The 27424-nt window shown below is 54.6% G+C and overlaps 1 protein-coding gene across 1 annotated transcript in view; it reads left to right on the forward strand.

Annotated features, from left to right (window-relative positions):
* LOC100899333 (translational regulator orb2-like) overlaps positions 1-27424 on the forward strand; it is a 124527-nt gene that overhangs the window by 24717 nt on the left and 72386 nt on the right. The window contains 1 exon segment of the mRNA XM_029111956.1: positions 26810-27004. Within this exon segment, the coding sequence (XP_028967789.1) occupies positions 26810-27004 (195 nt within the window).

Consider the following 27424-nt stretch of genomic DNA (forward strand, 5'->3'; position numbering starts at 1 on the left):
ACGTGCGTCGGACTACGGTCAGCACAAGCACTCGAGGCCCAATTAATTGCCTCCGGCCACGACGGAACTCACCGGAAGACTCGGCGTGGGACCGGCCTTCGCTTCCTCGTTCACAGCGAGGAATTTACGAATCCATCCACGAACACCTAGATATGATGTTCTGCAAGACCGTTAAGGGAAAATGGGACACCAGAGAGCTATTTCGTTCACATAGCGCGGTAGTTCCAACAATAACCCGAGTCGCTGTCAGGTTTCCCGCAACAAATGTGGCCACGGAAGCAGACTAAGGCACTCCTGTTCTGGGAGTTCGCAAGACTGCCGGACCTCCGCACTCTGATTTTCGGTGGGAAAAACTTCGATCTCAGTTCCCCGGACCGATGAGGATAGAGGAGATTATGATTCTTCGGTCGGAAAGCTCTCCCGGTGGGAAAAAAGAGTGGATGAGCTCCTTGATAGACCAAAGAGACGGTGGAATTACTGAGTGATTCCTGATGTCCTAGTTATAGAGCAGTTGATGGAGAGAGAGGGAGCGAGCAAACGTACGGTGAAGTACGCCTGATTTCGGGAACCGGTCGGCGGGCCTTTCAAAATATATTCCAGTCTTCGACCGCGAGTCACTTCGCAACCTCCCGTTCGCTCATCGAATCACACAACTCTTGAAACGGAGCGTCAGGGAAACGCTCCGGTATCCAATCCTCTGTCTGCTCGTTTCCGTCTTCATGAATCGAGTGAACGAACGGCTGACGGGCGCCCTCCCGTCTATGCCGCCGCCACCGTCGTCATCGCCTGCTACCTGACTCAATGACGGCCGCGAAGCCCGACTGTGACTGCCGTCGGAACAGTCACAAGGGAGGCGAGCAGTTTGCAGGAGGCTGGAGCGAGTTTGCTTGATCCGCCATCCAGCTAGTCGGGAACACGGACGCACAGACGGACTCAGGCTGACGGATGGACGGACGGACGGCCAGACGCACCGACCGACCCTCAGACCGCCATTCAAGCAAGGCGACAGTCAGCTGCTCGATCAGCTGACACGGAGTTCTTAATGCTCCTTGAGTAACACGCCGCTAGTGCTGCATCGTGTTAGGAAGCCCTAAGCGCTCGACTGTGGTCTACTGCGACCGTGCTGGAGAGACTGGTCTCTGGAAATTATTCCACGGCTAATTCCGGATTTCTCAACGTATTCAGTGTGTGTGTCCCAGTGGCGGAAACCCACAGGAAAACTTCCACCGAGAGTTTCCATTGTTCACTCAGAGCAAGCTGCGCGAAACAGCAGCAACCACTGTCAGTTCGCCGGATCGTGTTCGTGCTTCTTGTGTTTCGATAAGTGGAATGACGAAGCGTACCGTTCTGAACGTCTGAAGTCGTTATCAGCATGGAGTTCAGCGCGATGTCGAGGAGTTCCGCAGTCGGAGCCTCGCAGCATTCCTTCCTTCACTCTATGTCCAAGTCTCAGAATCGGAATCCTTGGAATCAAATGGAATATCAGAACCATGTGTATTTGGCCCAATGCAAAGCTCGGGTAAGCCTCAGGTAGAGGACAAGTGTTCCGGAAGCCATCTCGGCATTATCCCACCACAGTATCCGTGGAGCCGTCAATCCACCGTCTCTGCCGCTCGAGGAGCTAGCGAGTTGAGATTTCTACGTTATAATCGCCATTCTCTGTGGGATATTCCGCTCTATGAAGCGCTGCTCCGAGAGCTCTGAGGGAACCCGTGACCGGCGGCCGCTAGCAGGCGTTATCGAGAATAGAGAAGCAGAATATGGACTCCTTTGTGGGAGATATACTCCTTGGAAAATTTGACGAATACTTTCTCCGGATTCGGGGAACAGCTCTAATCAATTAGAAATCATTTCTTATTCTGGGAAGATTATTCATATGGTGACAGATTGTCACCATGCGTATCGACAAGCTGTGAGAAACGCTCAGGAGCATTGCAACTAGCGGGGCCTTGATTCAGGGTCAGTGTTCTGAAGGTAATAATTCCTGATATGTTCCGCTATTCAAACTACCCATCTAATCCACCGTCGACGAAGGCTGCCAGCCTTGGCCAATTACCTTAATGGTTTGCTCGGGAAAGTCTCTATACTGCTTCTGATCGTGAGGATTCCCTCAGCTTATGAGAGTCGTCGAGCGTGCTCGTTCACAAACTCTGAATCGAGCCGATTCTCCGCTATGCCGTCGTTCGGGGCAGTCGTCTGTGTAATAGTGGCGGAGGGTCTCCCTGGAGAGTGGATTTCTCGAAAAATTCTCACAAACTGTGTCAACACTGGGCTAACGAGCCTCGATCTCTGGCGGCGTCGGCGAGCAATGGCGACGACGACGGCGACATCGAAGCAACAAGGCCGCCCGGGAGCGAAAGAACTCGGCACTCGGAAGAGGCTCTTTGTGAAGTAAAAAACACGTTTGGTCCTGTAAAATCGAGGAAACGAGTGTCGACGGAGAATATTTGCGCAGGTTCTGATCGAGCTAGCCAGGGCTGACGAATGAATAAGTGAATCGGCAATGAGCTCAACAAAGGTTTCGAAACGATTTCGATTAATCGTGCTGGCGAGCGAGCGAGCGGGCCGGCTGGCTGGCTGGCAGGGTGGCAGCTTCAAACAATCCGTCCATCCGGCTAAGCTTTCTATGGTTCATCGAACGATTCAGTCGATCTCGAAATGACTCTGTTCCAATGCCTCCACGATATTCCACGGGATAAGCCAAAGGGATCGGTGATTGCGTTTTGAGACAAAGCTACCGAGCCTTGAGTGGAACGGAACTATGCCTAGAGTCGACGATGGATATGAAAGGAAATTTCCACGATCGAGAGGAGAAATTCCGCCGCGGGGACCATCTCAAGAGCCTGGGCTACTCCAGGCAGACACAAACTCTGATGGTGGGCAAGTCGAAATCGATTTGAGCTGCGAGATCATGCTCGATAGTTTCTATCGATCTCGCTGGCGTCAAATCGCAGTCTCGAACATTCCGAACATTCCTTCCGGTCCAGACCGAGTGTTTTCGACTCGGTGTCCCGAACTCTTCCCAACTATCAAGCCGAAAGCGGTTCACGCGTTGCCGGCTCCGTTGTTCGACGATTGAGTGCCTCCTGCGTCAGGTCCTTTCTTTTGTGTTTCTGCGGGGGGACATTGAAAAATTATCCAAAATTCTAATTAGACGTTCTTTGAATAGTGAAGGCACGTACTAGATGAGGGCGGGACGATCAAAATTCTCTCTGAACTTTGCGAAAAAGCGGAAATCTATCGAATCAACGGGTTGTTAGGAACGTTCCGGGGAACACGGTCGAGGGCGGGACGCGGGTTCGGCAGGGGTGAAAGTTGCTGCAAATCAACCAACCAACGAACGCACCCAACGGCTCCGGCTGGAGTCAGCGCGGCTAAGCTTGATGCCGTGAGGCTGAAGCGAAGTAGAAGATTTTTTTTGTCGTTTTGCCGCCGGCGAAGTTGTTCGTCATGAACGGCTTTTGACGACGATGTCGAAGACGACGACGACGTCGGTGATGACAACGACGAAGCGTGGCCCGACTCCTGTCGGCCTGCCCAGACTCTAGCTCGCCCCTGGGCTCCGACCGATCCTCTAGCCGAGTTGGCCCCTCGCGCGCCCCTTCCGTCCCTTCTCGTTCGACCCCTTGATGCATCGTCTCATCGTGCGGCTATCTGCCGCAATGGCTCGAACGAAATAAGTTCATCCTCCTTATTCACTCGGTTCTGTATGCTCGTTGTCGCCGCCGCCGTCGTCGATGGCATTGGACGTCCTAGCATTCAAGCTCCTTATCTGTGTCTTCCATAATGCTTCGGGCAACACCTATAATAATAAACCACCGACACCGATCGATTATCCCATGAAGTCTCCCTCCGATCCCGATGTGATGAGTATAAAGAAGGCCTTTTGAGAGTCCGAGAGCCAGACACCCTACTCGACATCCCAATCGTACCTACCCGATAGACGTAAGAGGAACAAATGCGAATCCTATTCAAGACGGACGGATAGGTCTCTCACGTGGGGACTGTTTCGCGAGACGATTCCGAAACGATTCTTCAAGCAGCTCTCCGGGATTCAGGACAATGCGTCCGACCTTGATGGTGTCTGGAAGAAGGCGGACTTCCCCGAAAATTTTCCCCCTCGTGCTGGAAACTCTTCTTGTCGTCGGACACAGAATTCTTAATTGGGGCTTCGTCTCGCAGACTCTAATGAAAGCTGGCGGCCGGCAGCCCCTATGCGCCGTCGCACTGGCCGGGGGGCTTCCCTCGACACTCGGAGGCGAACATCCCGACCGTCGGTCGGTCATTAATCCTCCTGGGTGTTGAATTTCGTGATTGACAAGGGGGGCATAAGTGACCGAAAAGATTGGAGACGAGAGTTCCATGGGATCCGAACGCGCTTTGGGGACGCGCTCAGCCTCCATGCAAACTTCTGAGCACACATCCGCTGACTGACTGACTGCCGAGCATTGCGTGCATTGTTTTTACCTCGACCGACTTGGCAGTCCTGCCTGCCTGCAGGCTGGCGGACCGGACGGCTGTCTATTGTTGTGCTCGAGTCTTCGCATGGACGCTCCCATCTCATCGTCCCTTCGGTCTGACGTCTCCTCTTCCTCGACGGGTCTGAGCTTGGGGACGGACTCGGCTGACCGACGGGCGAGCGAGCCAGCGGATGGCTGGCTGACGGGCAGGCAGGCGCATCGACGAACGGACGGGGCCTACGAGCGGCCGACAGAAAGACCGACCCACCGGCCGGTCGGGTTCTCATCGAGCAATGCACGGAGCTGCATCTCCCTGCAGAGAATTTCAGTCAGTCGGTCGGTCGGTCGGTCGGTCGGTCGGCGAGTCAGTCGGATAGTCGGTGACACAAGGCGACACAAGAGCTTTTTCCCTCCAATATGTGATTCCCCTTTCGCCGAGAGTACCTACTTCAGTGCTTGTAACCAGTCAGACGGCTGGCCGGACGGCGGATAGGCGGGAAAGCGAACATCGGGCGAGCAGGAGCACAGAACAGAGGGGACTAGGCCAGAGAGCTTAGCCCCTCTCATGATGAGTGGGAGACAGGGCCGGCGAAAACGCTCCGAGCAGAACACGCATGCAGAACGGTCCCATCGATCGGGGAGCCGCATAGGTAAACGGTCGACGCCGCGCCATCCGGAGCCCACAGAGTGGAGGGAGAATGAATCCCGGCTAAGTCCATGGATTCAGCTTCGGGACGAATGTTCTGAAAAAGTTCATGCACGAGGAACGACTTCGTTTATTAAGGTATCCAGAACGGTAGTCCCTCGATCGTTGTTGTTGACACTACACAAGTATAATAATCATCGACTGCCTATTCTACGACGTAATCGTCGTTGCTGTTGCTCCGTTGGTCGTATACGGACGGCGATTCTCCGAGGACTGAACTCGGCACCATTGTTGACAGCAAGGCGCGTTCACTCTCGGTCAACTTCTGCCCTGGGGATATTGAGCACGCCACTGACGATGCCGCCCAGAGCAGACCTGGGAATGGCGAAAGAGAGATGGCCGCCACATTCATTCCACCTCGGTGTTGTCCACTTCCTCCACGGCCGCCGTGATGTGCCGCCTGTCTTGCGCTTCAGCGGCGGAAGATTCGCCAGCCGACAGATAGGCGAACCACTGAACAAAGTAGCTGACTTTTCCGCCGGCGATGACGGTCGCGACGGCACGACGACGGCAGTAGCTTTGAGGTAGCCTCTTCCCGGTATAGCTGTCAACGAGGTGGACCCTGGGGTCTATCTACAAACGTGCGTTTATGTGTGCCCTGTCGGTCGGTCGCCCACCCGCCGGCGAGTCAGCAAACCTACCCGTCTACCTACCTGCCCGCATGGCCACTATCCTCGGCGAATGTGGAAGTCTCTCAGTGAGTTGTCATCGGCAATAAATATAATTCACTTGTTGCCAGATGGCCTAGGGGCCCCTCTGTTACGCTTGTCCCTAAGGCCCTTTAATTTCCATATCCGGTCGAGGAATCCCAGCTGTGGCAATCACTTGTGGAAAAAAAGAAAATGGGCTCTTGCTCGACGACTGACATTCATGAACTTTCCCTGCGGACCATCGAACCTCGTTGGTGGAAGCGTTCATACGCGCTGGTATTCATCAGCGGAATAAGTCGTTCATCCGCCATTCGTTCCATCGAGTAGCCGGCCGCTCGGTTTGTCGCTTGGTCTGCGACACGGATGTCGGACGTTTCACGTCGTCGTACCGTGCTTGAGACCCTCACATATCATTAGGCGCATTGCGTTCCTCGAAGACCACCATCGCCGGTCCCATCAAGCTGGGCTGTGTGGACACGCTGGAACGACTGGATTATTTGCACTTCTTCTTTTTTCCTGCAGGAGGTATCACGATGCTTCCTCCAATGCAGGTACCGGAGGGAATTCGTTCAATACGATACCTGAGTACCTCGAACGATCCGATACCGCAAGCCGCTTGCGGGGAATTCCTCGCAAATAGATACTTGCTTCCGCAGAACGCTGTTCGGCTCCCTCTTACCGAGATAATATTCGGTTACTGCGAAATCTTCTCTGGATCGGATACCGGAAGGATGTCAGGACACCGCTCTGTAACGTGCAATTGACCTCACGGATGGATGTGTGCATGCCCCCGTGCCTCTCCACCGATTCCCTCTGCCGGCCCGCCTGACCGAGTGCGTACGGATTGATGTTCGGACAGACGGACAGATGAAGACCTAGCAAGAAAGTATGGCTGCCGGACAAGCGAACGGATGCATGGCTGGATGGGAGGCCGTTGTAAGTTCAGCCCAAGAACGGGAATACTGAAAGATGGACGGAGGTCAGAATGAAACAAGAGCAATGAAGGCCGGAGTCGACCATTAGGGGCACGTGAAGGGTCGGAGAAAGCGAACGAATCCGGACAGACACTGCACGCTCAATTCACTCGTCCGTCGTTGGCCCGTCGACGCGGTCGTAGCCCCATTTTGAAACATTCATTTCTCCAAAAGAAGGGGGATAAGAAGCTCCTGCACCAGCGGGTTCGCTGTGCAGCTCGTACCGACTACTGTCTGGCCGTGAGCCCGTCCGTTCATCTATTCCTTCGCCCAGCCGCCCATCCTCTGAAAGATCTATTCGAAGACTAAAACGACGACGACGGCGACTACGACGACGTCGACAGAGACGGAATGCTTTGAAATGCTCGAAGAATCTTTCCGGCTGAGAGGGCAACCCTATTAGTATGGAGATCCAGAGAGCAGCTGCCTGCGCAGTCGCCTATACAGTGAGCCAGACCGTGAGGTTGACCTACGTTCGCTCCGAATCCACGGCTTTTGCTCAAGCGGCGTTTACCGCGCATTCGAGTCCGGCTTGTCCTTCGGCGGCACTCATGGATGAGACGGCGCGGCGTAACGTCGACAGCGGCTCCTTAGGCCTCCGGAACCGATACGGGGCGTCCGAAAGGGGAAAACGGGGCCAATCAGAACGAATTTATTCCACGAATACTGGACAAGGGGTTCGAGAACGGACGACAATCGCCAGAGGAATCGCGTGACCTGTACCCCTGTGCAATCTTTTGTTGCAGTCGACGGTTTTCTCCACGGTTTCCGGATGGACGGCAATGAGATTTAGAGGCTGCAGCCCGAGCTCCAGGTCTCTACGGGTAGAACTAATATCCGGTGGCAGCAGCAGCAGCGGGAACTATCGCTGGACAGTCGACGATGAGCTTTTTCGAAGGGATTCATCCGGTCGGCCGCGCGGGCGCTGAACCGGCTCGAGTCTTATAATCTACGGCAGTAAAAGGAACTTATTTCGATACGCTTGCTTCTTAGGCGTTGCCCGACCCTCGCAGCGAGTCTGCTCCCACCAAAGTCAGCTATCCGTAGATTTTCCGAGAGGAAATCGGAGAAACCCTCTGGGTTCGGTTGCTTCAAACGAACAGCAAGAGTAGAATTCACCAGCGCAGTTCCCCGAAATGTCGCGAATGCGCCCAAGGCTCGTCTGCCGATGCGTTGGAGGTTGCTGAAGCTATTCCCTCATAATAATTCAAGGTGCTTCGGTACCGAATCAGAGAAACAAAGCCGAGTCCGAGCTCTGCCGATCGTCGGAGGGTCTCACGGACGGTGAGGGAAACAGCGACACGGAGTGAACGAAGGAGCAGATTCGCTCCTCACGTAATTTGTGCCAAAGAGGCGGGCCGCTCTCATTCGAATAGTAGAACACCCGACGGCTTCCCGAAGGGGAAGTATCGTCAGCCCACCGATTCCGCGATAGGAGTCACCTATACGCGATGCGTCCGAAGGTCCACGCCACAGGGGGACGCAATCGAAGGGCGGTAGTCTCCGGGCGACCACGTCTTCTATCGTCGAGGCTCTCCGTCCGTCTGTTTACCCGTTTCTCCCGATCGAGGGAAACTGCCAGAGATATTGGAGAGGTAGATGAGAGAGCCCGCTGGACGCTGCCGACCTTTGCCGACAGTCTGTTGGCCGGTGTTCTTCTTTCAATCGAGTTCGCCCGACTTCGGTGCCCGACTTGCTCGCCCGGCGGGGAGAAAGGCCGGCAAAGAAGCAACAGCGTTCAATGGCGGGGGGGACGAGCCCGCGGCAATTTCTTCGCAAACAGGGAACGATATCTCGAGCGACTCTGCCGTAGAATCCCGGCATCACACGATCAGAGTGACAGATCACAAGCACAGAGCTACAATATCGAGATTGGTCTGCGCCAGCAGCTTTGGCGAAGAAGGCAGTTCACTCACAAGTAGTTGCCCCGCTCACAAGAGCCGGCTGAGTCCACCGGGCGGTAGAGTGAAGCGAGCCGATATCCGGCATCATCATATGAAACGTCATTCTACTGCCGGCATCGCTCCTCTTGCAACGACGGCAGGAGAACGAAGAGCGAGCAGGAGCGAGTATATTATGTCGCAGCCTTATCGCAAACAACGGTGGAGCTTTCCAAGAAAGTCAAGACACACAATAATTTATATCGTGCGCAGCGGCGACTCTCGCTCGCTTCCCATCGGGTTTCTGGTTCGATGCCGATGAATGGAATTCTTTCGAGAAACGGCGGCGGCCACCGCACCGAGAAATAGAGCCCAGCCCCCTGGATTGTGTGATGGGAAGGAGAAGAACCGGAGGATGGGAACAGCGACGTCGGCGTCGCGTCGTTGCGCACTGTCCTCATTCCTCATGCAGACATAAATAGCTCGAATCTTCGGTGAATCGGGATCGAAGGAAACCAGGCACGCAGGTAGAAGCAGAGGAAGCCCCTCGCCGTGGGCTTGGAGGAGGGCACGAATCGCCGGAACCGATGCGAGGGTCAGCGCGAGGTCGGCGTAGGTGGGGCTGAGGCCAATTTGCATCGGAACAGCCTCTTTTATTCGAATTGCTTATTTAATATTCTGGGGGATATTGTTCGCTCGCGGGAGAAACGAATTCGGAAACGAACGAGGAGCGGGAGCGCCTGGGCAAAGCGGCGAGGCAATCGCCCCGGGTCAGAAATGGAATTCGCAGGATTCTAACAAGCCGATAGGAAGGCGCTCGGTCCGAGGATCGGTGGGTCGGCGGGCGGGCCGAGGTAGCGGGCGGGTGTGCGGAGCACCGAACTCGAGCGAGCCGGCGGGCAAGTCGGATACGGGGGCTGGAGGATTTGGCGCCAAGCGGCGGACGAACGCCAGCAAGTGAACTTTGCGAAGGGGTTACTACTTCGCAGTTAAAAGCCTCTGGCGATTCGGTTTCGGGTTTGCCGAACGAGCGGTCCGGATTCCAGCGCACAAATCAAAAGGACCACCAATGAGTAGGTAGTCGGAGGTTGATCATAACAGGAAACCGTAAACATTTTCGAGCTCCTGATCTCGACCCTCCAAATCCACTAGATATTGCTTGCATCGGGGGGTTTCGCGAACGAGTTCCCTTCCAAAGCCTTCAGACGTGATTTTCAAGAACTCTGTCGGAGGAATAGGAGGGAGGCTCTCACCAGAAATTCTCAAAGGGCTGTCAAATCCCTCTCGCATCTAAAAGAACGATGGGCTGGCTGCCATGCGTGCGATGTGACGAACGATTCGAGTTGCTGAAAGAGCTTTCGCCCTACATGAGTCTCGAACGATGATTTCAAAGAGTGAAATTCGAGATGACGCTCACGTCGAGGACGAACTCCGTCCGTGAACTTGATACGTGTATTTGGGCTTGTTTCGAACAGCGCCCTCCTGGAATTGCTCTGATTCCAGACGTCCACGGGTGATGCTAAGAAAAGGGCTGTCCGGGAAGATCGGGAGCTCTCCCGTGTTCTTTTTCGGCTCTTGGGCGATCCACTCAAATCGGCGATTTGACAAGATGCATCCCACTGTATATTTTTCCCGCGAGCATTGCAACTTCTTCTTCCTGCAACTTCCCGACAACTTCCTTCGAATAGTGGGTGCTCGTCGGTATCGGGATCCTCTTCCACGGTCTCCTATTTCATTCTAGGAAGTATCTGTCAAGCGATCGTCATACAGCGGCAACTTTCTCTCCCTGTCTCTCTTGGGAAAATAAACGAGAAGGCGAAGGAAGCTTTCGCAGAGAGGGAAGCACCATGAATCAATAGCGGCCGAACGAGCATCGAGGAAACGACGCGTGACGGCGTGATGTCTCTCAGGCTGTCCATCTGCTAAGTGTCGGTCATCAAGTCCGATCATCTGTCCGTTCGCGGATCATAGTAGATTTTTCCGTGGAGCAGCGCTCAGTGCTCCGTCCCGAAACGGAAGAGGACTGACCGGCAAGACCGAGATTAGTCCGGCCTGCGGGCCGTCCAACCACGAAAGGGATTTCGCTCGCTTTCGAAAATTCCTCTTTGCTTTCATTCTGCTTGTCGAGCTCGTTCGGCGCTATGTTCGGTCTGGTCGTCGTGGTGGCGGACGTCGTTGTATATCCGACAAAGCTGGATGAGTGAAAAAGCTTTGCTTTTACAACGTCGCAGCTTTGCGTGTCCGTCGCGTCGGAGGCTTGAATGCCGACTCGGGTGCGAAGGCACGTGGACACCGGAAGCTAAATTGACGAATGGAACAGAAGAAGCCGTCCCGAGTTGTTTCGAGAGGTTTCCCTCTTTCTCCGTTGAGGTTCCTATCCGACGCGGCTTTTTCCCGTCATCTCCCTGTCTGTCTTTCACCGTCGCCGTGACTTCTTCCACCGTCTATCCATCCGAGCCCCCGCTGGACGATCGCTCGGTCGTTCGATCCTTTGGTCGGCTTCTCGTCTTTCGTTAATGATCTATACGAACGGGGGAACAAGGAGCGGCCGCTGCACCGGCGGGAACAGGAGAAAGGGAAGGAAGGCCGGTGGGCCGGATGGTTGCCGGCTCCTTCTTCTTCTTTTTTTTCGGTTTCCAATCATCATGCGGCCTTCCGTCTCATCTGCGGCCCTCCGTCCTCCTGGAGCTTTTCCCTTATCTCCCTCTTCCTTTAATCTCCTTTCCCTCCGCGTGCGCCTCTTCGGCTTTCTTCTCTCAGAGTCCATCGAACAATCCGGGCGTCTGCGAACAGGCTTTGGACCAGCGGGGGAAGCAACTGCAGAGCAAGAGAAAGAAGATCAGAAGATACGATCGGATAGTGAGTACGTCTGGCGACTGTACTTCTCCTCCGGTTCCGTCTGATTCGCTCTTCGGCTCCGCTACCATTCACCTGCCTGCTGTGCCTCTCCAGTCGGTCGGTCGGTCGGTCGTCCGCTCGGTCGATTCCGTACGCTGCGACGTCTTTCCTCCCCCCCCCCGATTTCCTGGGGGGACTCCCCGTGACGAAATTCCTTACGGGGACTTTTTCTCACCCGCTGGCCCTGGAAAATACGAGAAGACACGCGATGCGGGACACATCATGGCCAGGAAATTGGAGTGAAGATGGAATCTGCGCGATTCATTCGAGAAATTCAAGCTCAGCAGACGGAGTGTATTTGGGATGTGGAACCATGGGAAAGGAAGCCCGCCGTCGAGCTTCTCCGAGAGTCGTCGTACTTCGTTGACAAAATCAGTCGATATCGGTATTGACTTTTTTTCCGAACTTGGAAGACTGGCTTACACACGAAGCGATGCACAGAGGGCTACGACGTCCGAGGGAGACGGAAAAGAAAACTTCGAGCACCGCCCCCGTCAACGATAAGTGGACCTGATGAAATTCAATCAATCCTCCGTATGCACTCTCCATCAACAGAAGACAGAGGGCTCCTCGAGGCCCGGAGGCGGAGCGGACTCCTCGTTAGTCGGAGAGTTTTGATAATAATCAATGCTCGTCCTAGCAGATCGGTCTGGCGACAAGCCCTGACGGGGGATCCGCTGGAGGGAAATTCGAGGGGGGAGACGCTGGGGGCTTCGAGCCAGAACGAGTTCTGTCAAAAAAATGAAGGTGGAAGAGATTCGTGTCCGAGCTGTGTCCCGTGAGCCTGCGAGCAAGGGACATTCAGGAGGGCAAGCCTGGGCCGAGGGTGGGTGTATGAAAGGCAGTAGAGTACGCGAGCCCCGTAGCCGCTGTGGTCATAAACTCTAATGCCACCGGCCACACGAGGCTTTCCAGGCCTCTGATGGCGGAGGAAAGATCGAGGAACAACGAGAAGCTGGGATCGTTCGTCTAGGTACTTACTGCTTTCGTTGCTGCTGCTGTAACCCCTGTTGAAAGGGCAGCGACGGAGAGAAAGTGTGAGGTGGTACACTTCAGGATAGGAGAGTAATAGGATGGACTCCTTGTGCTCGGGGTGGAACCTGAGCGAAAACAGGGCTTGGCAGAAGGGATGCAGATAGGGTTCGAGAGGCAAGGGAGACGGGGGGGGGGGGGTTCAGAATGGGAGGGAGGACGCGAGGGACGAAGAGGACGAGAGGGTCAGTGAATAGCCCTGGAGGGCAAAGCGAGCCTCGCGAAGAGCTACGCCGCTGTTAAAATCTCGCGACGTGCAGAGACCAGCTGGTGGCTGTGCGGTGCAAACAAACCTGTTGTCGGTGCTGCCGCCGCCGCCGCGTCGTCATCGTCAGGTGCAGCTGCGGCAGCAGTGAAAAGTAGGCAGGGTAGAGTTGGCCATCCATCTTAGCTGCAACGTTGATCCTAACTTGTGCTATCCTTCGTTCCTTTACAGGTGAGTAGCGGCAGAAGTCTGCAGCGGATGAGCAAATGAACAAATGGATTCAACGGGAAACGAACGAACCCACGTGCGAAAGGATGGATGCTTGGATTGATGGAGGAATGAATGAATGACGACCCATCGACTCAAGGCTCGATTGCTGGGACGGCTGTCGTCCAATATCTCGTCCGTTGGTGGAGCGATTCTACCACAAGGCCGCCGAGTTGCCTACCGACGGTACATTGAGTGACTATGTGAGCTGGCAAACGAACGAAGGGCTGACGGAGGAATAAACGGACGCACGGACGGTTCGACGGACCGAACGAACGTCGGACCGGAGAACGGACGAGTGAACGAAACTCCGCAAGTAGGCAAAGCGTGTCGGGTAGAGCGAGGCTGGTATGTAGGCGAACGAGAGCAAGACAAGACGAAGGAGCAAGGCGAAACGCCAAGCAACTGGATGGTGATCGACAACACGCAATCACTGCGCGAAGCCGCCCTCCGGCGAACAACCGACGTTGAGAGCAAAGCGTTCGTTTCTTCCTCGGTCGATCTGTCCGTCGGTCGGTCGGCCGGTGGGTGAATCTCCTCGTGTGCTGGCCATTCAGCTCGTTGATTGGTTCCGCACGCACGATTCGGCTGCGAAGTTGTTTCCTCGCTTCGATTTCGCTCACATCCGCGTTCCTCGAAGCCCCGCGGCCGTTGGATCTCCGTCTATTCACCGGAAAGCCAGATTTGCTCCCATCCAGAACGTCAGCGCCTGCTTGGATCCCATCCAGGAAGCAGAAGAGCCGTTCCCAATCAGTTCCTTCGAATAGAAGCTCGAGAGGAGAACTCCAAGTCGCTTCTGGATAATCGGCAGCCCGAACCAGCTCCCAGGGACCGGCTGTTCCTAAATTCTCAACGAGAGTGTCCTCTGAAATAAGGGAGACAAGGTCCCCGGAGCCCGAGACTATTTTCTGTATGTTTGCTCCCCGAGAACGAGTCCTCATAATGATGACAAGCGACGCTCCCGGAAACATATCTCAGGAAGTTGCTCCAGGGCTCTGTATTTCAGAGCGTTGCCATGTAGTCTAGCGCCGCCGCTTGCGTTCTTTCTGCCTCTGTGACGGCTCTCTCGTTCGTTTGATTGTTTGCTTCGTCCATGGTTCGAACCCCCGGCCGACTCTTTGCTGACAAAGTATTTACTTGGCTTCAATTCCCGTCCCTGGTCCCCTGGCTCCGGTGCCCTCATCCGACGTTCTTCGGCTACCGGGAAGCTGAGCGGCGGAAAACATGTCCTCCTCTTTTATTTCGCGAAAAAGCTAGCTTTCTGCATCGGTCGGTAGGCCCGCGCGAAGTCTGAGCTAGCTAGCTGCCGGCGGGCGGTCAGCGACATATTTACGGATGTCCGTCAGCTAGAGCTATGGTGGCCCGGTCGAGTTTCCACTTGCTTCGGGGGATGGAGAGGAACGAGAAATGACTTGTGGAAGATGCGGAAATGGCTTCAGATATTTCATGAACTCAGCCGAGTCAGCGAACAGAAACCTCAACAGCCTACATTACTCCGGAGCAGACGAAAGAGTCCGCCGAGCAACAAATAAGCTCGAATTCCTTCCTTCCTGAGCACTCTGCATATTTTATGTATGTAAGTCGTACCATGAACGATACACGACACCGGACCCAGAAAAAAAGGAGGCCGGGGAACGCGCGGAAGATGCGATGGCGAGCAGGACTCTCCCCGGAAAAATAAACCTTACGACGATGCTCGCTTACTCGTTTGCCGTGCTCACCGTGCACCTATCTGTCTCGTCGTGCTCCCGAATTCCTTTTCCCTTGCCGCGGCAGCGACCGAGCGACTTGACGGAGCGACCACGGAAGCGACTACGGTAGCGGCGGAAGGCAACTCTTACTCTTCATTTCTCACTTGGAAAGTAGCAATTGGCTGTTTGAGTGGATGAGGGAGTGGTTGCCGGGTCTCTGCTCGAGTGCCACCATGTCTTTGTTATGCGAATTCGAGGAGACGCCGGGGGCGTCTACGTCCGAATACTTGGCTCACTGACTGCGGTTTCTCCTCACATCGGCCGCGTCGCTGCCGCCATCGCTGTCGACGGCTTCTTTCGTTCGCGCGCTTGCCCGCTCGCTTTCCCGTCCGTTCGCTCCCTGGTTCTCCGGTGGCTTTGTTCATTCCTTCGTTGACATCCTCCTGAACTTCGCAGAGTAAAGAATTGAGGAAGAGGAGACGACGCCACTTCAATTTTATCAGTGTACGCGCCAGTGCACAGCCGGGACGCCGCGCGGCCCGTCCGCCTGCCCTCCTGTGCCCTCAACTCTGTTCTGACTGCCTCTCGCTCGCGTTCCCCCCACACGAAGCGGAAGGCTCGAGACCCTTCAGTTAGACCTGCCGATCAGATCTCCTTGCTTCAACGAAATATACATCGATGATGATTGACTCAATTTATCATGCGTCAATCCTGTAAAAAGTGTTTTCCCCGTCCTTTGAGTTCTCCCCCGGATCAGGGAAAATACGGTCGAGTACGATCCCGGTTCCCTTCTCTCTCGAGCGGGCGCAGAGAGGGAAAACAATTCCATTCTGATCTTGGCCTGAGAAGCTGTGATCCTTGTGTGTAATCCCGGCCCTTGGCGTAAGGTGTGTCGAACAAATTTTGAGTCCAGGACTGAGAAAGAATCTGCCAATCTCCTGAACCACCTTTTTCACTAAATCTGCGCCGCTGCCGCCGCCGCCGACGTCGTCGTCCCGACAACCCCGTAAGCCTTCGTTTCCCTCCGCATTCACGATAAACTGCTGGTGGTGGTGGTGGTGAGGTTGGTCGGTTCAGAGAGACGCGGCACTCCTTTCATTGTCGCTTTATCTTTTTTCCTGTCGATCGCCCCACCGCAACCTGAGTCTTTTGAGAAGCGCTCGGAGTCGGAGCGGAAGTTCAAGTAAAGGCTTTATTGCGTCTTCTCCCCGCGTCGTCAACGCTCCCTATCCGGGCGGGAGATCTTCTGCTTAAAGCATTCGCTATTAACCTTGTTCCCAACCTCTGGGATTCCTCAACCCCTCGCAGCCTTCGGTGTTCCGCTTGCGGCTGTCCCCTTCCTTTGCGACGATTTCCTCTTCTCTCCCCGGCGACTTCTCGGCGGGGGAGACAATGAGATTCTTTGACCAGTCAGCTGGATCGACGGAGGAAACATCCTTGGAAGCGAAAACAAGCCACTCCGAGGGCCCCTCGAGCGAAATAGGGAGAGCTCGCCCGGACAGCCACCGTCGGAAGACAAGATACTTCGAGCATGGGGGGGATATTCAATTCACTGGACGAACGCCGAATGGAAAACATGGCGAATACCGGGCAGCCGCCTGGTGTTGCCAGCTGCATTGCCGGCTTTGAGCTCCTTCGAGCGAGCGAGCGAGCGTTCGATCGCCCCTCCGGTCGACGGCGTCTTCGTCCCGTCCGATTTTCCAACAGTTGGTTGCCCGCTGTCGCTCATACACCAAGAACACCAGAGCTAGGGGCGGGAGATACAGCGAATCCTTCTTCTAAAAAGCATCACGCTCCGAGAGATCCACTGAGCTTCACGTTCGGCTATCGTTCCATCGAGTGAGAATGACGACGACGGCGTCGTCACGATGACGATAGGATCGTGTTATCTTGATACCTTACGTGACACAATTTCGTCCTATCAGAAGTTTGTGACACCTAGCAGAGAAGTGCTCTGTCGTTCGGTCTCTTAATCTAAGAGCTGAGTTCTTTCGCGACTTCCTTTGACGTCGTCAGGCCCCGACTGAATGCTTGTCGAAATTGGGCTGCACGTATCTCCTGACGCGGTTTTGTGTCTGCTCTCGTGAAAATCGAGGGAAGTATCATGCGTTGAGCCTGGCTGAGGCCTCACTGCGTATCTTATGACGGATAGGAAAAAAAGAGTGATCTCTCAGAGCCGATGAATGAATGGAATCGGGGGGGGGGGGAGAGCCAGGGGGACTCACCGTCCTCATGGCGTTCGATGCGCGTTTGTCATTCCGACGATACGTGCTGCTCATGCGCGCGCGACTGCTGAGCAACATCGCGGGGCCCTCTGAGGATCGGCCTCCGCTAGCCGGACTCCTGCAGCCGATAGCTGGAGCTCGCGACAAAGACATGATCCAACGAGGGGTGTCAGCTCCCGCCCTGGCTGCCGTGGACCGGATGATCGGCGATCCGGGTCTTGGAATGTTCTTCCCTCGACGCTCATTAATCTCCACTCGTTCATTCTCGAGCCCTGACACCGGCATCGCCATGGTCGAGCCCGTCGTCACGGCAGCAACGGCGGGACGGAACTCGCATATCATTTTTAAAGGGTTGCGGCGAAGATCCCAGAAACTTGCGCAACAGTGCACTTCCAAGTAAAGCATCATTTACGCCGAGATATCTCTTCGCTCGCCTCGTGGATAAGTCGTGCATGACGATGGCCTTCCGACGTACGGTTTGGGAATGAATATCCATGAAGGTACGGTGGAAAAGAGTGCGAGTCTCCTCAGTCAGATCGATAGCTATGCCGTCGACGAACGAGCTCAAGAAGATCAGCCATTGCCGTCAGATGCGTGGCACGCTCGACCCTTCGCGTGACCGACAGAGCGACTGCCTTGCCTGCGAACAGCTATCTTTTCTACCGATTCGTCGGATAATACAGACTGAGAATCGTTGTGACCACTGCTGTAGGTGGCTGTCTCGAGGTTTGTCAGGTATAGCGACGACGCGATGCTGTCGTGGGGAAAAAACTGAAAAAAAACGCTTATTAGAGCGGATCGTCGTCGTAGTTCGAAAGTGTCCGGAACATTGGAGGTCAAGAGCCGGATCGACGGGAAGAGTCCGTTTTTCGTGAATCGGGACGAGGCGTGCCGTGGATCGCCGTAGTCGACAGATCCGGCCTCGCGTCCCGTCCTTTTACGTTCGACAACTTTATACTCTCCGCTCCCTCGACAGTCTGGATCTCAGAGGTTGACGAAAACGACGGGCCAGTGTCGAACGGCGCGGCGTGGGTATCTCCTTGTCGTCGTCTCGAATAAGCGGAGCTGATTCCGATTCGAGAGAGCGATGGAATCGACTGACTCAGGAAAACAGCAGCTCGATTGGCGGCGAAATCAATGCCACAGCTATTGTTGTGATCCGCAGGAATTTCGGGAGAGATATGATCGCACCATTTTCCCGTTTTTCGGGACGATAGGGAGCGTAATCCCAAGCACTCGATCAGAAGCCGCAAAAATAGAAACTTTTTCTCTCTCGACTTTTGCTTTCACTCAGGTTCCCGGTGCTGCTTGCGACGCGGCGTCAAGGGAAAAACGTTCATTCCCGCGCTTCACATGGGAACTTGAGGCGTTGCTTGAATGCAGACTCGCAGAGGAGCGGGTGGAGAAATCGTCGCAAGCTTCTTCTCTTTTTTTCCGTCTCCCTTTCGCTCGCTCGCTAGCGCGCTCGTTGACGTCCGTCTCAAAACTTACTCGATCCATCTTACTCGTGTTTCGCTCGGCTCGTATGCCTTTCTCTTCTGCTGCGTCGGTTCTCTCGGTTGCGTCGAGACTCCTCCTCGAGAATAGCCGCCACCGTCGCCGCCGCCGGCAAGGCTTTGCGCAGCCCGCTTAAAATGAAGGACCTCGATGGAATAGTCAGCGATGCTTATTCCTCCGGCTAAAGCGGCCAGCGAGGCATCATCGCGACTCCCAGGGACGTGAAAGAGGTTCGGCAGGGGGAGGAACAAGGGAGCGAGGGAGGGGTTAGGAAAGAGCACGGAAGAGAGGGTTTTGGTAATCTGACCTCTGTCAAAATGGCCTGTTCTTATTTCTCGTCATTATGATGATGATCCGGCCGCTTGCTCACTCTTCCTCCTCTCGCGCGTCGTGCGCTCGTTCATAGCGTGCTCGTTTCCCGGTGGGAAAAGTCGACTTTTCCCGCTTCCATTTTGCAGTCAGAGCTGCATCTACGCTTGCTTGTCCTCCCGATCCGGGATCCGCCGATTTGCTCGTGATCTTTTTCCGAACCCGGACTTGCGGGCACGGCCGACCCCACCGAAAATCAAAGATCGAAAGTTTTTCGATCGAATGAGTCCGGGCCGTTTCTCCAACGGACCCCAGTCGGATGCTCAGGTTCCTCGAAGACCACTCCAGTCTCTCGCTCTCCTCACTACGGGGACGTCGCTCGGCGGCCGATTGCAGAATGCGCCGGAGGCTGCGAATCGGATAGACAAAGTAATTTAGGTTGAGTCATTATTCCCTGGACTTCAGATCGAAGTCGGACCCTATGTGTTCCCGGCCCTGCACCGGCTAGCGATTTTAATCACCTATGGTGGAGGACTGCGACGAGTACCCCCCATGTGTCAATGTGTTGGAGTCCCTAACAGACCGTCTAACCGACTTGCCGTCCGACCGAAGGTTCTGAGGGACGCAATAACGGCCGTGGAGGGAAGAAGGAGGGATCGCTTGATCGCTCGTCCCGGTCGCAAAGTCATTAAAAACCTAATGACAGGAGAAACACCTACTAGCATCAGGCTTCATCCGTCCGATGCTTGCTCTGTGAGCTTGGTTAGTCGAACGCTCGCTTGCATATGATAGTCTCGCCTTTCACTGACTCGTGAGTCGCTTCCACTTAGATGTCAACGAGCCTGGGCCCGCTGGCCGGCGGCCGCCCGATCGACCGACCGACTGAATGAATATTCGTTTTAGTTTCTATGACAAACTTCGGCGAGCCGGAATGACTTAATTAGAATAATAAGCTCGGCCTGTATTGGCAGCCGCTTATATGGTTATCATCAGCATATACAAACTGCTGAAGATGCGAGGACGGTTAGCGACAGAGTCGCCCAAGAGCGACGTCGACGATGATCACGATCGAGGCCGATAGGCGGAGAAAGACGACGAGCAGGCTGGCGAGAGCGGAGGGCACATCCGAGAGGAGCGTGACGTGGGGGCGCTAGTTCGGGTCAGATTCAGAGAAAAATTGATCAGAAATATCGGGTGGAACGCGAGGCCCAAAGTGGCAAGAAAAAATATTGGCGTGGGCAGGGGAAAGAAATTGAGAGAGGAAAAGCGTGGGAGTGGGAAGGTTGAGACTCCTCCGAGCGTTAGGCGAAAATGGGTTCTTTTCCTGACTTTCTAATTAGGAATGAACAACTCTCCGAAGTGGAGGTGTGGTATATACGTGGCTATAGCCAAATGAGTGATGCTGCGCTCCGCCCAAAAAGACGGCAAACGAGACCTGGCGTAATCTATGCGACGCAATACCTCGCCCGGGGAGCCATGGTAGGTAAGTCGCGGAGCACCGCGGTGGAATAACTCCGTCTACCGAGCGAGGGGCTCGATAGAGAAACACTGAGCGGGCGAAGGAGTAACGAGCGGGAAAACGAGAGCAGGTAGGAATAGCGACGTCCTTATCTGCAACGTGCTGTCTCAAATGATAGTGTGCCGATGATGGACGGCAATGCTTCGGCAACAGGTTCATACCGGGACTTCACGGTTAGGCAGCAAACGGGAAAACGCACCTCAGAGGTTTTCCCTCCGCCCTCCGCCACTGGTTCCTTGGGCGAGAGTGGAGCTCCGCGACGATCGTCGCGCTACCGCGAGTAGGCCATTTACCAGCCGTTGAGTTCAAAGATGAAGGGCGCGAAGGATACAGAATGCGTAAGGGGGAGGATCAACGGCACCGTTGGAATGGATAGAGCTTGAAAGTGCGGGAACGACGACGAGCAGCGAAGGAACAAGAGGATGGATAAGGATGAGCGGTGGTTCGGGAATCGGAAGGGAACACACAGCGAGGGGAGCGTGCGAGAAGAATTGAAATGAAAGCAGCTGCTCCGATGCAGGGTGGCAGAACGTGTATGCGTCGAGGAGGAGATCAAAGGGAGAGAAGTGTCCGCCTAAAGGATATTTGTGGGAGAAAGTCAGGGTGCGGAAGTGGAGAGAGACGGGGTTATTTTTCAGCATGATTAAATCATTTCTCAGAAGGAAGGGGGAAGTCGGCGGATAAAACCCACCAAGAGAAGTGAGGAAAAAATCAGCAATGAGAAGAGATTCTTCGAGAGAGTTCCTGCTCCATTTTTGACCGGTGGTTGCCTGTCTTCCAAGGCGCCGGCTATTCGCCCGTTCGCACGGCCCATTGGTCAGAGAGCTGGACGACCTCACAGCCGCATATATATATATGTGAGGTAGGAAGCACAGGAAGCTTCCGGAGCAACAGTCGTCGCCGGGGTCTAAGAGACTGCAGAAAAGCTGAATTCTCGACGGGAGGGCGAGGAGACGAAAAATGGACAAATGCCGCGGATGAATCACGTTGGGATGAAGGAACGATGAAGATGAGTCGATGATTCCCACCCCTGGAAGTTGAACTCCGATAGAGGCTCACGACACGTCACCAAAAAAGGTGCAACTTACTCGCGGAGGTTCGGAGCAGCGAAGGCGGAGAACAAGCGAAAAGTTTGAGAATCATCCGCCTTGCCGTATTTGCTTTCTACCGAGTCGTCAAGTGTTGGAACAACAGACAACGAGGAGGAAGTTGGTTGCGTCGCCGTTCGCTCGTCGCTTGGTTCGTTTGGCAGCTGTGCAAACTTGCAACTTGTCTAGACTTTCGACGCGGTAATTGTACACACAGCAGACTCAGAGCGAACTAAAGCTTCACAAGTCATTGCGAGAGAGTGAACACCACCTCAAGACTGGAGAGGTGACGTAGGTCTGTCGGCTCAGAGCAACAAATCTCGCGGCACTGCGCTGCAGGAGGGGCCGATAGCAAACTCTGCCTTTCTGCACCAGATCACCTACCTGCTTACTTTCTTCGAAGTATCGCTGAAGATGTCGGCCCCAGGAGGTTTCATTTTACGAGCCTCGGTCTACACGACTCACTCGCTTAAGTATCCTCATGAACAAGGAGACCTGGTCGGATGGACGATTCCAGAAGGGAGCCGACCGAGATCCTCGGGTTTCTACACTCCACCTCATCGCTTCGATATTCTTGGCGAGAGTTCGATGCTCCACTCCACGAAACATCGTCTAATCCCGATTTCTCTATAAGACCTCCAAGTATTCCTATCGATTCTGAATGCCTCTGCGGACAAATCCATAAGGCACTAGTCTTGCCTGAGAGAAACTGCATATCGGGGAAACGTAAAAACGTGCTGCCAGCCAGTGGTCCGAATATTGATGGTCCCGTATGATCAGAGAATCTGCTGATAAACGTTCGATTCAGCCGTTCACGGGTCGGGTACGAGAAAAAACCAGAGACATCCGAGAATAGCACCGCTTCCAAACACGCATTCCGAACTCGTATTTTCCCGGCATTCCATTTCTTGAACTTAGATTGTATTCACCAACAATGGCTTCCTCTCGCTGAAAGTTGGGAAAACTCGGTGGAAACAAATTGTTGAAATTTCAGCCGCACAATCACGCTCTGCTCGAAACATATCGAGCCTGGGGGAACCTGGCCAGCTTCAAACACCGCCAAGCGGTCTGCCGACAGAGAACGTTTCAGAAAAGGAGCCAGCATCTCGTAGGAGCTCCTGACTTCGTGTTCCCTGCACCTGCCTTTGCCTTCGTTAAACTCCCCCCGCCCCACGGTGGAAACGAGTTTCGCTGGTGCGGAAGCGGACGGAGGAGCCAGCTTTTTGCGCTTATTAAGCCCGTCGACGGAATTATTGCCCGGAGGGAAGGAACACTAGTGATGTGCTGAGAATGGGAGGCAGGGCACCACGTCCGTTGAAGAGCGGGAACTCGGCGGGGAAGGGACGCGGGAGCCACGGACCGGTCGCTTTCTGCTTGCCGTGATGTGGATACAAGCTGCCGATTATGATTGAAGTTCGGAGGAATTTTGAACGCGATTCTCCGACTGAGAAACGGAACGGAGAAGGGGGAAGTGGAAAGGGGGGGGGCGGGAATGATAAAGATCACAGCTCTCACCAGAGCTTCTATTGAGCATATGTCAGCCACGACGGACGGCCCGGCGTTCGATGATCGGACATGCCCACGAAGAGCGATCGAATGAAAGACCTGCGGGGAAAGGTCTCGGATATGCTCGGGAGCGGCGACCTTGCAGCCCATCGTCGGCCGCGCGATCAACCGCGATGGCGGAGCTCTACAATGGCATTCGCCGAAATGACGCGGGAAGGAACGCACAGGAACTAACAAGAAAGGATGAGCAGAGCCGGGAGGGGAAGTCGAGTGAGTAAAGAAAGAGTGACTGACTGAGCACAAGTCTAATCTCGGGGAGATGGCAGTCATGAATCCGAGACGCTGTTCTTGCCTCCGCTGCGTCTTCATGCTCTCCCGCCGACGGTTCCAACTCAGATCTGGCGAGCGGAATTTTTCTTTTTCACGCGCGCGCGCTCCGCGTCGTTATACGTTCGTGAGATGAGCGTAGCTCGGCGTTTGGCTGCTCGGATAGACTTGCTCGCTCCCTCGAATACGAAACGAGATTCTTCTTCTGGGCGTTTCTGAACGAAGGGTCATTGTCCTCAGCCATTGAGATTCCGGCAGTTAGCGGTGAGAGTCATGCTGCGCCCCGCGTTTCGTTCCGTGACGACTCATTTTCCATGAGCTTTATGGCGGCGTCCAGGACGGCAGCGAACCGTTTTCAGAGACTTACTCGTAGCCCCACTTCTCCTATGAATCCTGCTATCTTATCTCAGCAAGGATTCGAATGAATTGGGTACGTCAACCGATAACGGGAATCTGGTCTCGGGGGTTTCCATGAATCTGGAGAGATCCCGGCTTGCGTACGGAACAGCAGCTCACCGAAACACGTTGAGAGATATGTCAGTTTGAACGGAGGGAGCTTCGTCATCTGAGATCGGGGGGATCGGAACCTGGGATGGACCGACAGGAAAACCGACTGAATGAGTTTCTCCCTCCATCAAAGTCCACCGAGGCTCCGGCTGAGGGAGGCGGGGGAGCGGGATCCCGTTTCTGCTCAGAGTGGGCTAACCGGCAGATAAAGGGGGAACGGAGCGAGGAACGCGGTGACTAAAAGACGAGCATGCGGATCCGCACGATGGGACCGACCGACGTAACGGTCCGCCCGCAAGCCAACCAACTAGCCAGCCGGCGAGTTCATCAAGGCTGAGGTCCTGATGAATTGCCGTCCTGATTATATTCATTTGCGCTTGAAGCTGCGTCAGTAAGTCAGTCAGTGAGTTCGTCCAGCCGCCGAAGAACGGAGTGTCAAATGCTCCTTTATCATTCCCGAGAAACTTCTTGTCTCGGAGTTTCACGCGGTACGCGTCTGCTCGTGTCGGTCACTGCGGCGTAGCTCAGGGAGCTCCGCGGCGCTTCGCAAATCTTTGAACTAAGCTCGAGCTTACGAAACTTGCGGAGTGGCGAGGCTTCCTCGTTGCGGCGACGTTCCCTCGGCTCCGGAGCGAGTATCACGGAGCATCCTTCTTCGAGGACGTATGAATGCAGATTGCGAATTTTCCGTGGCCGTCTAGTGATAATTCCTCGGACGCTGAGCGTAAATATTTCCATTGCGAGAATCAAATAAAAAGCTCCCCCGAATCGCGGCCGTCCCGAGCAGTGCTCGCGTTTAAGACCTAAGGAATTAGTCTGTTCCGCCTCTGGCATCGAGCGTAATCCGAGAGGATCCGATCATGCTTGAAATCTTTCACTTTCCGAGCGAGCATCAGCCGGGGAAAGCAGCGACGACCATAATAATAATAACATCGGACGTCGGGCCGGTCGCTCCGACACGCGGAAACGATGATTCTCGAATGGCGATGGCCGTACAATCTCGAATGTTTTTCGGAGCGGCCGCGTTGTTCGCTGGACGGAGCTGGGACTCCGCGTCAATTTACCGGCAACCACTAGCGTGCGACGTGGGAACATGCCGGAAAAAGAAAGCCCTGCAGTGAGAGGGAGCGGGCAAGAAGCGGCCGGGAGCGACATGAACGAAGTGTGTTCCGAAGCCGCATTCTTCCAACGGTCGTCGCCGTCGCAACAGCGGCTAATGGACAGACATCGACTTCGGGGCGAGCCGAGCAAGCGCTGATCGAGGAGTAGCTTCGGCGGTGGTCTGAGAACTGAATCGAAGGAAACACTTCGAGCGGAAACGCAGCTTTCTTAAGAGCCTGCTTCTCCACTCATTCCCATAATAATCGATCCGTCATAGGACCTTGGAATAAGTCGCTCGGGCTCAGCGTTTTGCGAATTGTCTCATCTGTTCCTCGGTCCGCCTGATTCGTTGCCCTGAGAAATTGTCTGACCCACCTGAGAGGGTTCAGCAGTGCGCGTTAAGAAGGAAATGTTCCGAGGAGCTACGGGCGGCGGGAGGGCTCGGTTCTGGTGGTCTAAGGCCACTGAATTTCAGGACCAACCGTGGGCATCAGCGGCGGCGCTGTCCTTGCGATGATGGTGTTCCAGTGGTCCTGGAAAAAGAAATGACGTTTGCGGTCGCTCCTTCTGAGGGAGCCCGCTACGACGACGGGGGAAGGCGGCGCGGCGGTGCCCGCGGAAGCGAACCAGCTGTTGCTGCGTCGTCGAAAAGAAACGAGCAAGAGGCTAGCACTCGATGTGACATCGGCGAATAAAATGCAAATTCGCTCAAATTTACTTTTTTTCTTTCCCTTTTCTGAATGTTCGATTCGTCCAGCAGTCGAAGACGGCTGCTGGCGCCAATCGTCCGTTCGACGGGCGGACGACCGTAGCGCCGGCTGAGATTTTCCGGCAGCGGACATTTTTTCGCTCGGGGAAACGTCGAAGACGCTGGAGTGGTTCCTCAACGGAAACACTCAAGGGGATTTCTGGTTTCTCACTCCACGTCGAACAGAAGTTTCCTTTTGACGAACAGAAGCCCCCCCAGGAGCACTTCGCTTACCTGAAACTTGGAGAGACGCGAACAAATCATGAGCTCGTCAGTATTGTGTGCGACCAGAGTGCCTACAACCCTTTCGAGTTCCGAGTCACTCACAGCCCTCTGAGCGGTGGATCGGTAGGTCGTGATGGCGGGGTTCGAATCCTCACATTCGGAGTCGGCCGACTCGGCCACTCAGTCTCCCAACATCACTCCCTCATCTTCGAGAGGAGGGAGCTCCTCCGGGGAGCATTGGGTTCCTTTGTCTCCGTCGCTTCGTTTTCTCTTCACTTGAAAAGTCACTCCGCTCTCCCCGAAACAAGCTTCCGCCGTCAAATCGGAGTGGGGCGGATTTCCTCCTAATGGGGGGAATCACTCCGCGCAGGATGGCGAGGAAAATATTTCAATCGAGGCAAACGGCTGAAAAAGTTGTAGTGAACGACGAGCGAGATGAGGGGGATTTGGTTGTCGACTCAATCGAGAAGTTCATTCAGTGCGTACCGTTATGGTACCCACCAACGCTCGTCGTCGCTCTCGCAAACGAGGCTCGCTCGAGAGGAGCAAAAGCTGATCCAGCGCTAGAAGTCAGGGAAAGTTTCCTTGTTTGGCTGCGCGATGGCGAAGGGTATGCGAGACGCAAAGCGAATGACGAAATGAACGTGAGGATAAGAGCAAACAGGGGTTGAAAGCTCAAGCATCCCAGCGGAACTCCTTGCGGGGATCTTCGATGAAGAGAATACTTCCTGCCGTCTCTGAGGTGCTTCCCAACTACTTGTGTAAGAAAGTCCGAGGAGCAGATGTACCCTAATAGATGGAAATCAAGATCGGCTAATGCGAATAAATTTTTCTAAATGGAAAAAAAAGGATCGGCTAATTCTTCATGCGGTCAGGATACTTTTGTCCCTCCCGGCACCCTGACGAAATACTTGTCAACAATGCTGGGAAATTCATCCCGACTCTTGCTTCTCCTCAAAGCTATTTTCCCCGCGTCGCACGGGAATTTCCATAGCTCACAACATTTCCCTATCTTTCCAGGATCGTCATTCGTTGGGTCTGAGTGGAAGCAGCGGCAACGGCTGCAGCCCCCTCGATAATCTGCGTTACCCTCTCGAACAACAACTCATGGAAATGATGAGGCCCTCAACAGGATCGGGAGCAGGGTCTAATGGTCCTGTTCAGGAGCACGCTCAGGACCACTATAAAGGTAAGACGACTCGAAGCGCACCCACGTCCAAACCCAATATCGTCATTGGGCGGATATCCGCGATCGGTCATCAGTCGGGCAAAAAGCACAGTTTCGAAAGAGGCTTTCGGATCGATAGGCAAAGTACATTTCATCCTCATATGGCGTTTTGAAGTTCGTTCGAACGAGGAGATCGAACGCTGTGGGAATTCCGAAGCGGGATTCAGTTCAAAATTCACGTGGATGGAGACGAGCGAGAGAGCGATGTGACCGTTGGATTATGCACCGCTGTCCCGAGCGGACTTGTGTGAAGCTTGCCGACTTTTACGGACAAGCTTTGATTGTCCGTGGGATTTGCCGGGTAATCCCCCCGCGATTGTGCGTTCGTGAGATGGCCAGCGGAGGGATGCAGTCGGAGGAACAAAAGGGACCGCGAGAGGA

The sequence above is a fragment of the Galendromus occidentalis genome, unplaced genomic scaffold (genome assembly GCF_000255335.2).
Source record: "Galendromus occidentalis unplaced genomic scaffold, Mocc_1.1 scf7180000077477, whole genome shotgun sequence".
Lineage (NCBI taxonomy): Eukaryota > Metazoa > Arthropoda > Arachnida > Mesostigmata > Phytoseiidae > Galendromus > Galendromus occidentalis.